Source organism: Mobula birostris, chromosome 16 (assembly GCF_030028105.1).
Source record: "Mobula birostris isolate sMobBir1 chromosome 16, sMobBir1.hap1, whole genome shotgun sequence".
Taxonomy (NCBI): domain Eukaryota; kingdom Metazoa; phylum Chordata; class Chondrichthyes; order Myliobatiformes; family Myliobatidae; genus Mobula; species Mobula birostris.
Window position 1 is genome coordinate 13,199,561 of NC_092385.1, and position 13,698 is coordinate 13,213,258.

Genomic DNA, 13,698 nt, shown 5'->3' on the forward strand with positions numbered 1-13,698 from the left:
GTAATGGCTAAATTTGAAGTTGATCTCTTGGCTTTCAAAGTCATAGAAATGATGGACCGGAGGGTGGTTGTACTCTTATTTACTATAACATTGTGAACCTAATTCTTTATCTTTGCAGTGTGTGGCAGTGCTGCAGGTGGTGTGGAGGATGAAGGGGAATCTGAAGCAGGCTGGATTGAAGGAGCTGCCATCCTGCTCTCTGTTATCTGTGTGGTTTTTGTGACTGCCTTTAATGACTGGAGCAAAGAGAAGCAGTTTCGAGGTTTGCAAAGCCGGATTGAACAAGAACAGAAGTTTGCCGTTGTCAGAGGAGGCCAGGTCAACCAAATCCCAGTGTCTGAAATAGTTACTGGTGATATTGCACAAATTAAATATGGTAAGTCCAAACTGTATGCAAAACTTTATAAAATCGAACACAATCTAGAAAATGTATACTCCTCATCGTGTATCCTCCAAAAGAGACAATTTTTAGTGTTACTTGAACGTTTGTGTTAAAGTCAAAAATACTGTGCATTTTTGGAACTCTGCCCCTTTATAAATTCTGTAACATCTATCTTTGTGCCCACATCAGGGAAGAGAATTGACCTTTTTTTAATTGTCCTGATCCCACATTGGATAAAGAATGCAGTCCAGGATCATTGGATGCTCACCAATCAGTCTATTTATAAACAGTTTCTGAGAGTTAATGAGGACTGTAGAGATTTGTATGGGAAGCTTGTACTTAAACTCCTTTGTTTCTCTTTTTGGTCAACTTTTCAGCTGAAAGATTGGGCAGGCAACAAGATGCTGAACTTCAATAGTGGTCTGTAATTGCCTGAACAGAATGTATACGAGTCCTCTGGTTTTAAAGGCCCCACTTTCCTCCCTCTCCCATTCAAATGTTTATTCAATTTTTGCTCAATTATTTTTTGTTCTGAAGATACACCTCTGGGATTAAATGATCTTTATATTTCTATATTCTTCCCAATGCATGATGTTATAAATAGGTTCCTCTTTTTGACAGTTCTGCACACCCTGATGAAACACACAAAGTGTATATTTCTGATCGAACCAGCCAATTATAATATATGAGAGATAGTTGAATTATTTGATCTGTGATTAATGGTTTCTAATTAATTTTCTAGTTCATTTTATCTTCTATGACATTCACATCTTTCAAGGACTGTGTTTTCATTATATTGCAGTGTGTCAGTTCTAGCTGACAGACCATCTTAACTAGAATTAGCAGTAATAATTCCATTATGAACAGACTATGAAGACACAAAACAAAGCTCCTCATGCAGAAGAAACAAAATGTCAGATTTTTACAGCAGGTTGTAGTGGTTCTGGTATTGCACTGCAATATTGACATTTATACCCCAAATTATCTTAAAAGAGGTGTGACTATCTATAGGAAGAACAAGTTTTCGTTCCTAACACTGCCAGATGAAAATCCATGAAAATCCTAATGACAGAATCTTGTTCCATCATTTTGTGCATAATATATGATTCGGCCGATTTGTTCCTGATCTTTACTTTGTCTTTGGTTACCAGGTGATCTGCTCCCTGCAGATGGAGTGTTAATTCAGGGAAATGACCTTAAAATTGATGAAAGTTCTTTAACTGGAGAATCTGATCATGTCCGCAAATCTGCAGACAAAGATCCCATGCTACTTTCTGGTGAGTTAACTGGGCAGTGGTATCAATACATTCAGTATCTGATGATGAAGAATTAATCGTTAAAAGAAGTAATGGAAAATCATTGTTACAAGAACTAAACCTTGCATCAATGGTGATTTTTGTTCAAGGATCAAAGTAAATTTATTATCAAAGTACATATATGTCACGATATACAGCCCTGAGATTTGTTTGTTGTGTGAGCATTTACAGTAAATACAGAACACAAGAGAACCAGTGAAGGTCCGCAGCCAACAGGACAGATAAACACCAATGTACAAGAGACAACAAACTGTGCAAATACAAAACGAAAGAGAAAAAAATATAATAATAATAAGTAAATAAGTAATAAATATCAAGAACAAGAGATATTTGTTGTTCTTGATATTTATTACTTATTTACTCGAAAGTGAGTCCATAGGTTGTGGGAATAGTTCAGTGATGAAGTGAGTGAAGTTATCCCCTCTGGTTCAACAGCCTGATGGTTAAGCGGTAATAGCTGTTCCTGAACCTGATGGTCTGAGTCCTGGGTCTCCTGTACCTTCTTTCTGACAGCAGTAGCAAGAAGAGAGCATAGTGAGGTCCTTGATGTGATGGATGCTGCTTTCCAGTGACAGTGTTTCATGTAGATGTGCTCAGTGGTTGGGAGGGCTTTCCCCGGGACGCACTGAGCCGTATTCACTACTTTTTGTCGGCTTTTCCATTCAAGGGCATTGGTGTTTCCATACCAGGCTATGGTGCAACGTGTCAATACACTCTCCACTGCACACCTATACAAGTTTGTCAAAGTTTTACATGACATGCTGAATCTTCACAAGCTCCTTAGGAAGTAGAGGCACTGCTGTGCTTTCTTCATAATGTCAGTTACATGTTGGACTCAGAACAGGTCCTCTGAAATGATAACACTGAGAAATTTAAGGTTGTTGCTCTCTCCACCTCTGATCCCGTGATGAAGACTGGCTCATGGACCTCTGGTTTCCTTATCCTGAAGTCAATAATCAGCTCCCAATCATTGATTGGGAGTTTGCTCTTGTGGCACCACACAGTCAGATTTTTAATATCCTTTCTACGTAGTGTCATCAGCAAACTTAAATATGGCCTTGGAGTTGAATGATAGCCATTGAGGCAGGTTACCATCTCCTTCTTAGGCACTGGTAGAATTGAAACCTGCTTGAAGCAGGTGGGTACCTAAGACTGTTGAAGCAAGAGGTTGAAGATAATAGAGAACACTCTAGACAGTTGATCAGCACAGGGTCTTCAGTGCTTGGCCAGGTATCCCATCTGAGTGGATGCTTTTCGTAGCTTCACACTCCAGAAAGATGTTCACACATTGGCCTCTGAGATTGATATCACAGTGTCATCGGTGGACGTGGAAGTTCATGAAGGTCCATTCATATTTTGATGGTCAACGAGACCTCCTCTTTTGTCACCTATATTGCTTTGTTTCACTTTGCGGAAGGCGATAGCATTCAAGCTCTGCCACAGCTGTTGAGCATTCTTCAATGATCCAAATTTGGCCCAGAATTCCCACTTCACATGGCTTTCTAGAGATCGTGCGTGGACCTCTTATATCTTTCTTGGTCACTAGGCCACTGATCTGGCCCTCAGCAGATTGCAGATCTTTTGGTTCATCCAGAGCTTCTGGTTGGGGAAGACAGAATTATTTTGTGGGGACTACTCATTTTTTCTAAGAAGTCCACGACAACGACGGTGTATTTGTTCAGCTCCTCTGACTCCTTGAACATGGCCCAGTCCACTGACGAAGTAATCCCATAGCTGCTCATCAGCTTCCTGTGACCTCCTCTTCGTGGTTCTTACTTCTGAAGTCTTGCTTTTAGCCTCTGCCTGTATGCAGATAGGAGAAAGACAGCCAAATGATCAGATTTCCCAAAATGCAGTCTAAGGATCGAATGTTTGGCATTCCTAATGGTAGTGTAGCAGTGGTCAACTGTCTTGTGATCCCTGATGCTGTTGGTGACATGCTGATGATAATCGGGCAGAAATTTCTTCAAATAAGCCTGACTAAGGTCCCTGACAATGATTTGAAATGTGTTGTGGTAGGCTGTTTCTTGTTTGCTGATGGTGGCTCTTAGAAACTGGAGTCCCTGCTTAACATCGACCTTTGGTGATATGTAAACTGTGGTCAGGATCACGGAGGAGAACTCCCTTTTAAGTAGAATGGTCGGCACTTAAACATTAGATGTTGGGGGAGCAAGAATGTGACAAGACTGTCTGAGCACCCCAAAGAGTTTATCATGAAACATAGAGCCCCACCGTTTGCTTTCTCCTTTTTTTGCAGTCCATCTGGTCTATCGAGAAGCCCTTGGGCCTGATCACCAAATCTGGCATGTTTTGAGTTAACCATGTCTCCATGAAATACAAAATGCAGCAATACCTCATTTCCCTCCGATACAGCAATCTTGCCCTTAGGTCCTCAAACTTGTTCTCCTGCAACTGAGGACTTGCTAACTGGATACTGGGGAGAGGGTGATTCATACCTTGATGTTTTAGTCTCGCTCGGAGTTCTCCCCTCCTCCCTCTTCCAGCCATGGTGATGTACCTTTGCTCGCTTAAAAGTGCAGTACCTACATTATTGAGAGTTAAGTCCGCCAAGTCCTTCAGAAGATCGTGGAATCGCTAGCTCATTGAGATGGTTCAAAAGTACCTTACTTGAAGGGAAATTACAGACTGCAGATTGCAGTGATAGTAGCTCAGAAGAAGTATATTGAGAAGATTTGTAAGCTGCCCACAAGCATCGTTACTTTTCACCAGCACTGTTTTGCTTTGTTAGTATTTTCAGACACCAGACTGGAGGCAAATTGTAGAAAGAAGACTATTTGAATCTGTACTTAAGCCCTGATGTGTGGTTCACCCATTTAGAAAGGCAGAGCATCAGCATGATGAGTTCAGAAGGTGACAGTATCAGTGTAGTAGTGAGGTGGCAGAGTGGATAGGGGCACTGAAGGGCATTAATAGTGAAATAGAGATTTTGATATCATAAGAATTAGGTTATTCCAAAGGGTTTCAAACAACATAGAACAAAAGCTGAAAAAATACTGCAGATTCTGGAAACCTGAAATAAAAGGAAACTACTCAGCAGGTCTGGCAGCATGTACAGAGAGAGAAACATTTATTGGGTGCATCTGAAACCCCTCGTCAAAACTGAGAAAACAAATTAGGCGGCACAGGATGTGGAAGTGTGTTATGGGGGAACAATCCAATTTTTTTTTGTTAGGGGTCACAATAAAAAGTTTTCAGATGATGTAAAAGATGGCCGTGTGTTTGGCCATGAGCATTAAGGCTTTAAATTGTTGGAAAATACAATGGTGGTCAGCTAATAGAACAATATTGATTTCTCCTTCCAGTAATTTTTTTTCCATTCCCCCCTCCTCTCTTCCTCTATTCACCGCTCTGTCCTTTTACCTCTGCTCACCTGCCTATCACTTCCCCCTGGGCCCCTGCCCCTTCCCACTCTCCTCTCCTTTCAGATTCCTTCTTCTCCAAGCCCTTTGCCTTTCCGACCAAACTGGCTTTACCTATCACCTCCCAGCTAGCCTCCTTCCCCTCCCTCCCTACCATTTTATTCTGGCTTCTTCCTCCTTCCTTTCCAGTCCCAATGAAGGCTTCACTCATTTCCGTAGATGCTGTCTGGGCCGCTGAGTTCCTCCAGTATTTTGTGTGTGTTGCTTTGGATTTCCAGCATCTGCAGACTTTCTCGTGTTTATGACTGTTGAGTGGAATTTATTTTGGAGATCTTTGAAATACCACATTTGTGGAGGTACAAATAGGCAAAAGGTGTATAATAATTGAGAGGATATTGAGATGTGCAGGGAACAAAGGGATCTTGGATTGTATGTTCAAGAGAGGTCAATAAAATGGCATTCCTTTTTTAGTATTATGAGAGAGGCATGTCTAATATACACATACAGGTCAAACCTCATTTTGAGTATTGCATATTAGAGAGAAGGTGTAATTGTACTAAAGAGGATATAGAAGAGTTTTCTGTAGAAAATAGAGGTAAGAAAACTTGAGGTAAGATTACATTATTTACTTTATTTACTTTGGTTGTTCACTTTGAAAGAGGGGAATTTTGATCATCAGTCAGACTTATGCTTTGATTAGTGTTGCACTCAGAGCAGGCATGAGATTTCAATGGGGTTTGCCATGATTAGAAGGGGCCTAGATAGAATAATGAGGAAAGTCCTGTTTTCCTTAACAGAGGGGTAAAACCTCTGAGAGTCATTAATTTTAAATTGTTGATGAAAAATATTAAAGGGGAAATGAGGAAAATCCCTTCATCAAGAAAGTCTGGATTCACTCCATAGAACAGTGGTCGAACCCCAAACCTTCCTAACATGTAGGGGATAGGGAAAGGTGCGGTTGGGAAAATAAGGTTGCAAGCATTAAACAAATCAGGGTACCTTTGATTCTAACCAACTTAGTTCTATGCCATTTATAGATTTGAGATTATTGCTTTTGTGAATACAAATGTAATCTATTAAAATGTAGTGAAGTCAAAAGGTAGTGCGAACAACTCATCTGGTGCTGTGAACAAAGAATAGGATTATTTAGAATGACACCCACCGTGTTCTTTTGCATCATTGATGTTTTGTTAAAATGATTCCATTTTGTCACTACAATAATGTACAAGTTAATGGAGAGATGGTTATCAGTTTAATCGTACATTTCATCAGGGTCAGGGCATGAAGGGAATATAGGGGGAAGGCCGGTAGTTGGCACTGAGAGGATAATTGGATCAGTCATGATGAAATGGTGGAGCAGACTCAATGGGCCAAACACCCTAATTCTGCTCCTATATCTTATGGTCTTAAGGTTTTATCGTAAATGTATATTGTTTTAGCATTTTTGTCCGACAGCACATGTACTTCTCCTTAAACCAAAGAGAGTACAACATTTTGCATTGAAATTGTGAAGATCACCAGCGAACTCGAGTGTAGGAGTCACAGAGACTTTGGCAATTAAAATAAAACTAAAGCTTTATTACAGAAATTAACAAGAAAAAAATGAGCAAAAGCTCAGGCAAACTGTAAGAATCTCGATGAGAAATTACTGATGATACACAGAAGAACTCACCCTGAGTTTCACCCGACGAGAAACCATAGTGATCCAATGGAGAGAGATTGGCATATACCCCTCAAATACACTCTGGAACACATTGGATTTGAGGACATTGAAACTAACATGCTAACTAAATTATCCAAAATTGTATAAAAATGATAAATACAAAGAGAGTTTAACAATCCCCATGATCCCAAATGAGACACCTGCAAAACAAAGTGAAAAACCAGAGCCAGTGCAGAGACAAACAATTAGACATAAAAGGTAAGGACAAAGCATACGCACGAGGTGATACTGAGGGAAAAAAAAACAGTCCACATACTAACTGACAAAAAGAAATCTCTTTTTTAAAAATGACCCCTGGTTATGACAGAAACACTTAATAATGAAAGTTAAAGCTACAATACACCAGGCATTCTTTTAAATGATGTTATAAATTGATGAATTTATAAAGTTATTTTCCCAGCAGATCTATATCCATTTATGGTATGTGCTCAGCTGTATGACCTGAACAGAGAGAATCTCTTGTGTCCATTGAATGACATTGATAGGCAAAACTTTTGATTTTTCTGCATATGAATTTTATGGCAGAGTTGAAGGTAATTCCTCAAAATGCAACATGAATAAAAAGTAAGTCAATATATATTCAGAGTCTGACAGAGGGAACATTCCTTCCAAATCATTGAAAAAATTAAATGTGTTTGGAGGTTATTAATTTTATCAGATTTCAATTTTGAAATGGACCGAAAGGAAGGTTTGTAACAGCTATCAGCTGAGAGGCTTTTCGTTTCTTGATTTTAAGCAGTCACCAAGGGGCAAAATGAGCACACAAAGGCCATTCAATCTGTAACACTGCTTGACATCCTTACCTTCAATAAACATTCGACAAGACTATTTTTAGCTCTGTCAGGAGACATGTACTTCATTGACTTCCAGCACGCGAGGACTAATTTACCATGTCAAGGATAATGAAAGACAGCACGTGCTGAAGAAATACGTCACTGCAGTGTGTGTGAAACATACTGAACATTTTGAAATATGTCAAGGTTTTGTCTAGCAGCTTCAGACACAGATTTAGAAATCCGTGTTTGTCACAAACAAAACTGTAGATTTAATGCTAATAATAAAATCCAGCAGCCGTGCTGATTGCAGAGATGTACTGATCTTAATGAGCCTGCAATCTGTCTATGACATGACCAAAAATGGGGATCATAGATTTTTAAACTGGTCTATGTTGAGAATTTGACCTCCCAGAGTTGATGACTGCTATTGCCCCATCTCCTAGAAACTCTGCATATGTTGGCTTAATATCATTGTATGGACCAACAAATCTCATTCCATCAATGAGCAGCAACACCTCTGCCATGATTATTCTCAACACTGGTGCTCCACAAGGTTGTGGCCTCAGTCCCCCTACTTTTCTACCTGTGGACTCATGACTCTGTGGCTTGATTCTGTAAATTTGCTGATGCTACCACTGCAGTGGTCTGTATTGAAATAACAATGAGAATAAGTACAGGAAGGAGATAGAGAGCCTAGTAACATGGTGCTATGATAATTACCTTTTGGTCACAGTTAGCAAAAGAGCTGGTCATTAATTTCATTAAAGGGGGAGGTGGGCAGTGTACATGCTCTTGTTTACATCAATGGCAGTGAGCTTATGAGGGTTGAAAGCCTGGTGTTCCTAGAAGTGAACATCAGCGATAGCCTGTCCTGGTTGAACAATATTGACGCCATGGTCAAGAAAGCCTCTACTTCCTGAGAAAGCTAAAGGAATTTGCCACGTGCAATGTGGAAAGATAACTTATTTGCTGATCGAACATTGTTCTAAAAGTCGCTTTCACCATGCTGATTAATGATGGGCCTCATCAAGATATGTAGCCGCCTTCCCATTGGTTAACTCCCATGCCCTGCAGCACTGGTTTCTGCTGTCAGGTCGCTTGATATGATACCTGTGACTAGTGTATAAAAGTGAATGAAAGTCTTGGACAGATTTATCAAGTGTATTGAATGATTAGTGTTGTAGTTTGGGTGACTTGGGTGAGTGCTTGTTTTGAGTAACATGCGAGTAAAGTGTTTCATTGATTGCTTGTGATCAAACAGTTGCTGTTTGTTACCCGCAATCAATGTCTGCTGTTTCACTTACTGAACAAGCAAATCTGAGTCTGTACAACAGCGTGTGCCCACTGACCCTCACCAATTTTCAACAGTGCAATATAGAATGCGTTCTATCTGGACGATCATGCTTGATATGGCAATTGCTCTGCCCAAGACGAAAGAAACAGCAGAGTTCAGCCAATCACAGAAAACAGCTCAGCCAATCACAGAAAACAACCTCCCCTCCAAGGACTCTGGCACTTTCCAGCTCCTCAGTAAAGCAGTCAGCAGAATCACAGATCCAAACCACCCTGGACATTCTCTCTTCTTTCCTGTCCCGTTGGGTAGAAATAAAAAAAGTCTGAAAGTATATTCCACCAGGCTCGAGGACAGCTTGGACCCTGCTGTTATAATAGTTCCCTCAAACAATAAAATGGACTTCTTACCTCACAATCTACCATTTCATAATCTTGCACCTTATTGTCTATCTTGCACTGTATTCTGCACCTGTTATTGTCTTACCTTGGTTAACTTCAATGCACTGTGTAAATGAGTTGATCTATGTATGAACAGGATATTAATATGCAAGACAAACTCAGTACATGTGACAATAATAAACCAATTCCATTTACATTGTTTTAAGGCAGAATGGAACCTTATTTTGGAGGACTTAATTGAAGTGGGATGGTCTATAAAATGATTCTTATTAAAATTACATTCAAACATGAAGTTGTTCTGTGGCAAGAACAACAATATTTTGATTTAAGATTGTTTTAACTTCAAGTGGAAAAATTAATTGTCATTTGTTTACTAAATCTTAATGTTCATCCTGCTTCAGCTTCCTGGGTAACAACATTTTGGAGGGTCTCTCTTGGACTGAACACATTGATGCAGTCACAAAAAAAAGTACACAGCAACTCTACTTTATTGGAGGTTGGGGGAGGTTTAGTATGTCACTAAGGACTCTTGCAAATTTCTACAGATGTACAGTGCAGGCCCTTCTGTCTGGTTGCAAGACAGCCTGATATAGAGCCTCCAATGCACAGGGTCTCAAGAAGCTGCAGAGGATCCTCAAGAAGATTGCACTCAATATTAAAGACCATCATCATCTGGGACATACACTCTTCACATTACTGCCACTGGGGAGGAGGTACAGGAATCTGAAGGTCCACACTGTCTGTTTAGAGAACAGCTTCTTCCCATCCGGCACCAGAAATCTCAATGATCCATGAGTATTACGTCATTAATCATCTTTGCACCTTTTATTTATTAGATTTTTTTTAGATTAGGTTATGAAGACACGCAGTCCTCTTTTATTGTCATTTAGTAATGCATGCATTAAGAAATGATACAGATGTTCCTCCAGAATGATATCACAGAAACACAAGACAAACCAAGACTCAAAAAACTGACAAAAACCACATAATTGTAACATATAGTTACAACAGTACAAAGCAATACTGTAATTTGATAAAGAACAGACCATGGGCATGGTAAAAAAAAAGTCTCAAAGTTTCTCGAAAGGCCCATCACCTCACGCAGACGGTAGAAGGAAGAAAAACTCTCCCTGCCATGAGCTTCCAGCGCCGCAAACTTGCCGATGCAGCACCCTGGAAGCACCCGACCACAGCCAACTCTTGAGTCCGTCCGAAAACTCTGAGCCTCCGACCGGCCCTCTGACACTGAGCACCGAGCACCATCTCTGCCGAGCACTTCGACCCCGACCTCAGCAACAGGCAATAGGCAAAGCCGAGGATTTGGGGCCTTCCCCTCCGGAGATTCTCAATCGCACAGTAGCAGCGGCAGCGAAGCGGGCATTTCAGATGTTTCTCCAGATGTTCCTCCGTGCTTCTCACGTCTGTTTCCATCAAATCAGGATTGTGCACGGCATCCTACTTACAAATACGATATCATTTCGGAGCGGCTGCGCGCACTGCGTCGCGCCGCCATCTTTCCTCCCCTCCTATTATTGCAACTTATAGTAATTTTATTTCCTACACTGTACTACTGATGCTAAACAATAAATCACATGACATATGTCAGTGATAATAAATTTGATTCTGATTCCAATAGCATGCTAAAACAGTCCAAGTGAATCCATATGCTGTGATTGGTCTGTTATGATTTGCCTCCTGTTTTAATTCTCCTTGTACAAAGTGTTCAGTCACATAATGAAGACCAGTCTTGCAAGGTAGAACATTGAACACCCACTCACTGTTCTTCAATTTGTACCCAGCCTTTGTCATACCTGTCAAGGTATTGATTTCTTGTATTTATTATACATATTTCGGCTTTAGAGTCTTGCAGAAAATAATCTCAGTGCACAATGTGCAGGGTTACCAACTTTAGGATGGTTTAAAAAAAGGACCATCAATTACACTGGACAACAAAGATTTTGCTTCCGGAATACTTTTCTAATGGATTTTGGGCTGCTGATCATGAAAATCACCATGAAATTTCCCTATAATGCACCATTTTATTTTGAAATTGCCTATATTTGTTATTTCAATTCATAATTCAAGTCAATTAAGATTAAGGAAGGCATTTTTGTTGGTCCACAAATCAAACAGGTCATCAGTCATGGGCACATCGAAGAACTTCTAGTGGGACTGGAGAAAATCACATGGAAGGTATTCAAGGATGTTGTTGAAAATTTTCTTGGCAACTGCAGAGCACCAAACTACGTACAGTTGGTTGACAACATGCTTCAAGCATACAAAACCATGAAGTGCAACATGCCACTAAAGATTCATTTCCTGTATTCTCATTTAGACTTCTTTCCTGCAGATCATGGCGGTGTCAGTGACAAGTATGGTGAAAGGTTTCACCAGGACATTGCAGTCATGGAGAAATGGTATCAGAGCAACTGGAATCCATTAGTGCTGGCTGATTATTGTTGAATACTTGAGAAGCCTCAGACACTGAATGCAAATGAAAATCATCAAAACATTTTTAGCTTAGTTGAACTATTGCAAAGCATCAGGACTGTTAAGCAATTAAATGCATTATATTCAATAAAAGTTAATTGCTTGTTTCTCCAAATTCCTACATGATACAAGTAGTCTGAAATTATATTTGTTTTCAGCTTCAAGCGCTCTATCATAAACAAAAAATTTTCTGCGGAAGCAACACTTTCGAAAAAAATTGTTGTCCAGTGTTACATATGCAAAAGGGGAACCAAATTGTTATTAAAATATATACAACAATCCATGTGCACTTTAACCAGTAAGGAGGATTATTTATATAATAGGAATCAATTTTCTGATCATTCAAACGGAAGAATAATAATCGGAGTTTGTCCTTTCAGCCCTGGGACACCGCCAAACTGCACCTGCAATGCCAGTAGTGGAGTTTCTCAATGTCTAGCACTAAAGCCCACCCCCTCCACATTGCTTTACTTCTCTGTAATTCCATCTGAGAATTTTCTTCCTCTCCATGCTGTTGTTGGTAGAACCTCGACTGCCATTGGTTGTCAGCTAAAAGCGGCTCCTCACTGGCGCTGGATTTCATTAACAACCCAAAGTCATGCAGCTCTTCGACCTGAGGGCAACACCAGCATCTGTACAAGAAGAATTGAGGTGTCTAGAAGACAGAGAAGAGGAGAAAGACAGAATTGAAGAGAAGAGGAAGGATGCAGAAAGCAAAGCCAGGAAGTGAGGGAGTAGATGGTATTGTATAACAGGAAGTGAAGAGAGCCCTACCACCATGTCTGATGGACTTTTTTCCCACCTGTTCCCTTCCTCTTACCCTTGTATCTTTTTCTTTATTTGTCTCTTTCTTCTTCTTCTTCTTCTTCTTAAGCCCATCACCCTACTGGAGCTTAGGCCGCCGACAGCAGCTCGCCAGAGTCCTCAGCGCCAAGACGTTCTTTCACGTTGTTTCCAGGTGTAGGCCATCTTCTTGGTGTATCCTTCCTCTCCCAGGAATGAAGCCTTTGGAGCTTCTATTGCCGTTTCTGTAGCTCTGAGTTTTTATGGGATAGGGTTGCTAGCCCCACACCCAACCCTCCTCCTTTTGCAGCTGGGCTTGGAACTCCCCATGGTAGAGTTTTTTCTTCTCTTTGTCTCCCCTCTATTTGCCTCCCTTCCCTCCCTTTGCCCTTGTTCCCTTATCTTTTTACTTTTTCTCCTCTTTCAAAAGTACCGTAATTTATACCACAAGCCAAAGGTGAAGAATTAGCAGTTGAGTGAGGCTGTGAGAAGTTTTCTTTAAGCCCAGACAATAACTAGTTGGCAACATCCACAGTGTTGCATGTTAAAATAGCCTGAGGCTTTTAAAGGTTAACTCAGATTGCAGCTTTAGGAGGTTCTTAAATAGTTTCAAGTACAGTATCAACAGAGATCACTGAAAAGGAAGATATATTGCAATTATACTTATTCATATGGTGGTAGCATAATCATATTAAAAATGTTATGCCAGGTTATGTTGTAACATTCAATTATTAATGAGCAATATAAAGATTATTTTTCTTGCAGATTTCAGTAATTAAATGGCTGAAATCTTGTATTCTTTTTCTTTTTACTTTAAGTTTTTTGATAATTATATTTACCTTTTGCATCAATTTTATTTAGAATTGTATGTGGGTGTCAGGTGTTTGAAAGCTCTTCTATATGTTTGGTTCAACAAGGGTGAACAAGCCTGCATTATTTTAAATATCATGAAGTTTTGAAGTTAAGATTATCATCACAACATTATCTAATTTGTGCGTGACATCTCAAGTATTCAATAAAGCAGGAGTTCCTAACCATTATTATGCCTTGGAGCCTTTTCATTAACTGAGCAGTCAGTGGAACCCAGGTTGGGAACCTTTGCAATAAAGTAACTTTTGGTTGGCATGAGGCCAACTATACACTCAAAATAATCAGC

General features: G+C 40.0%; 1 protein-coding gene across 7 annotated transcripts in view; it reads left to right on the forward strand.

Moving 5' to 3' along the window:
- The window catches only part of atp2b2 (ATPase plasma membrane Ca2+ transporting 2), a 933,917-nt gene that overhangs the window by 673,918 nt on the left and 246,301 nt on the right, over positions 1–13,698 (forward strand). For all 7 annotated transcript variants that reach the window (XM_072280310.1, XM_072280309.1, XM_072280312.1 and 4 more), the window contains 2 exons: positions 119–376; positions 1,534–1,659. In XM_072280310.1, coding sequence (XP_072136411.1) covers positions 119–376; positions 1,534–1,659 — 384 coding nt within the window. The remainder of the gene's footprint in view (positions 1–118; positions 377–1,533; positions 1,660–13,698) is intronic.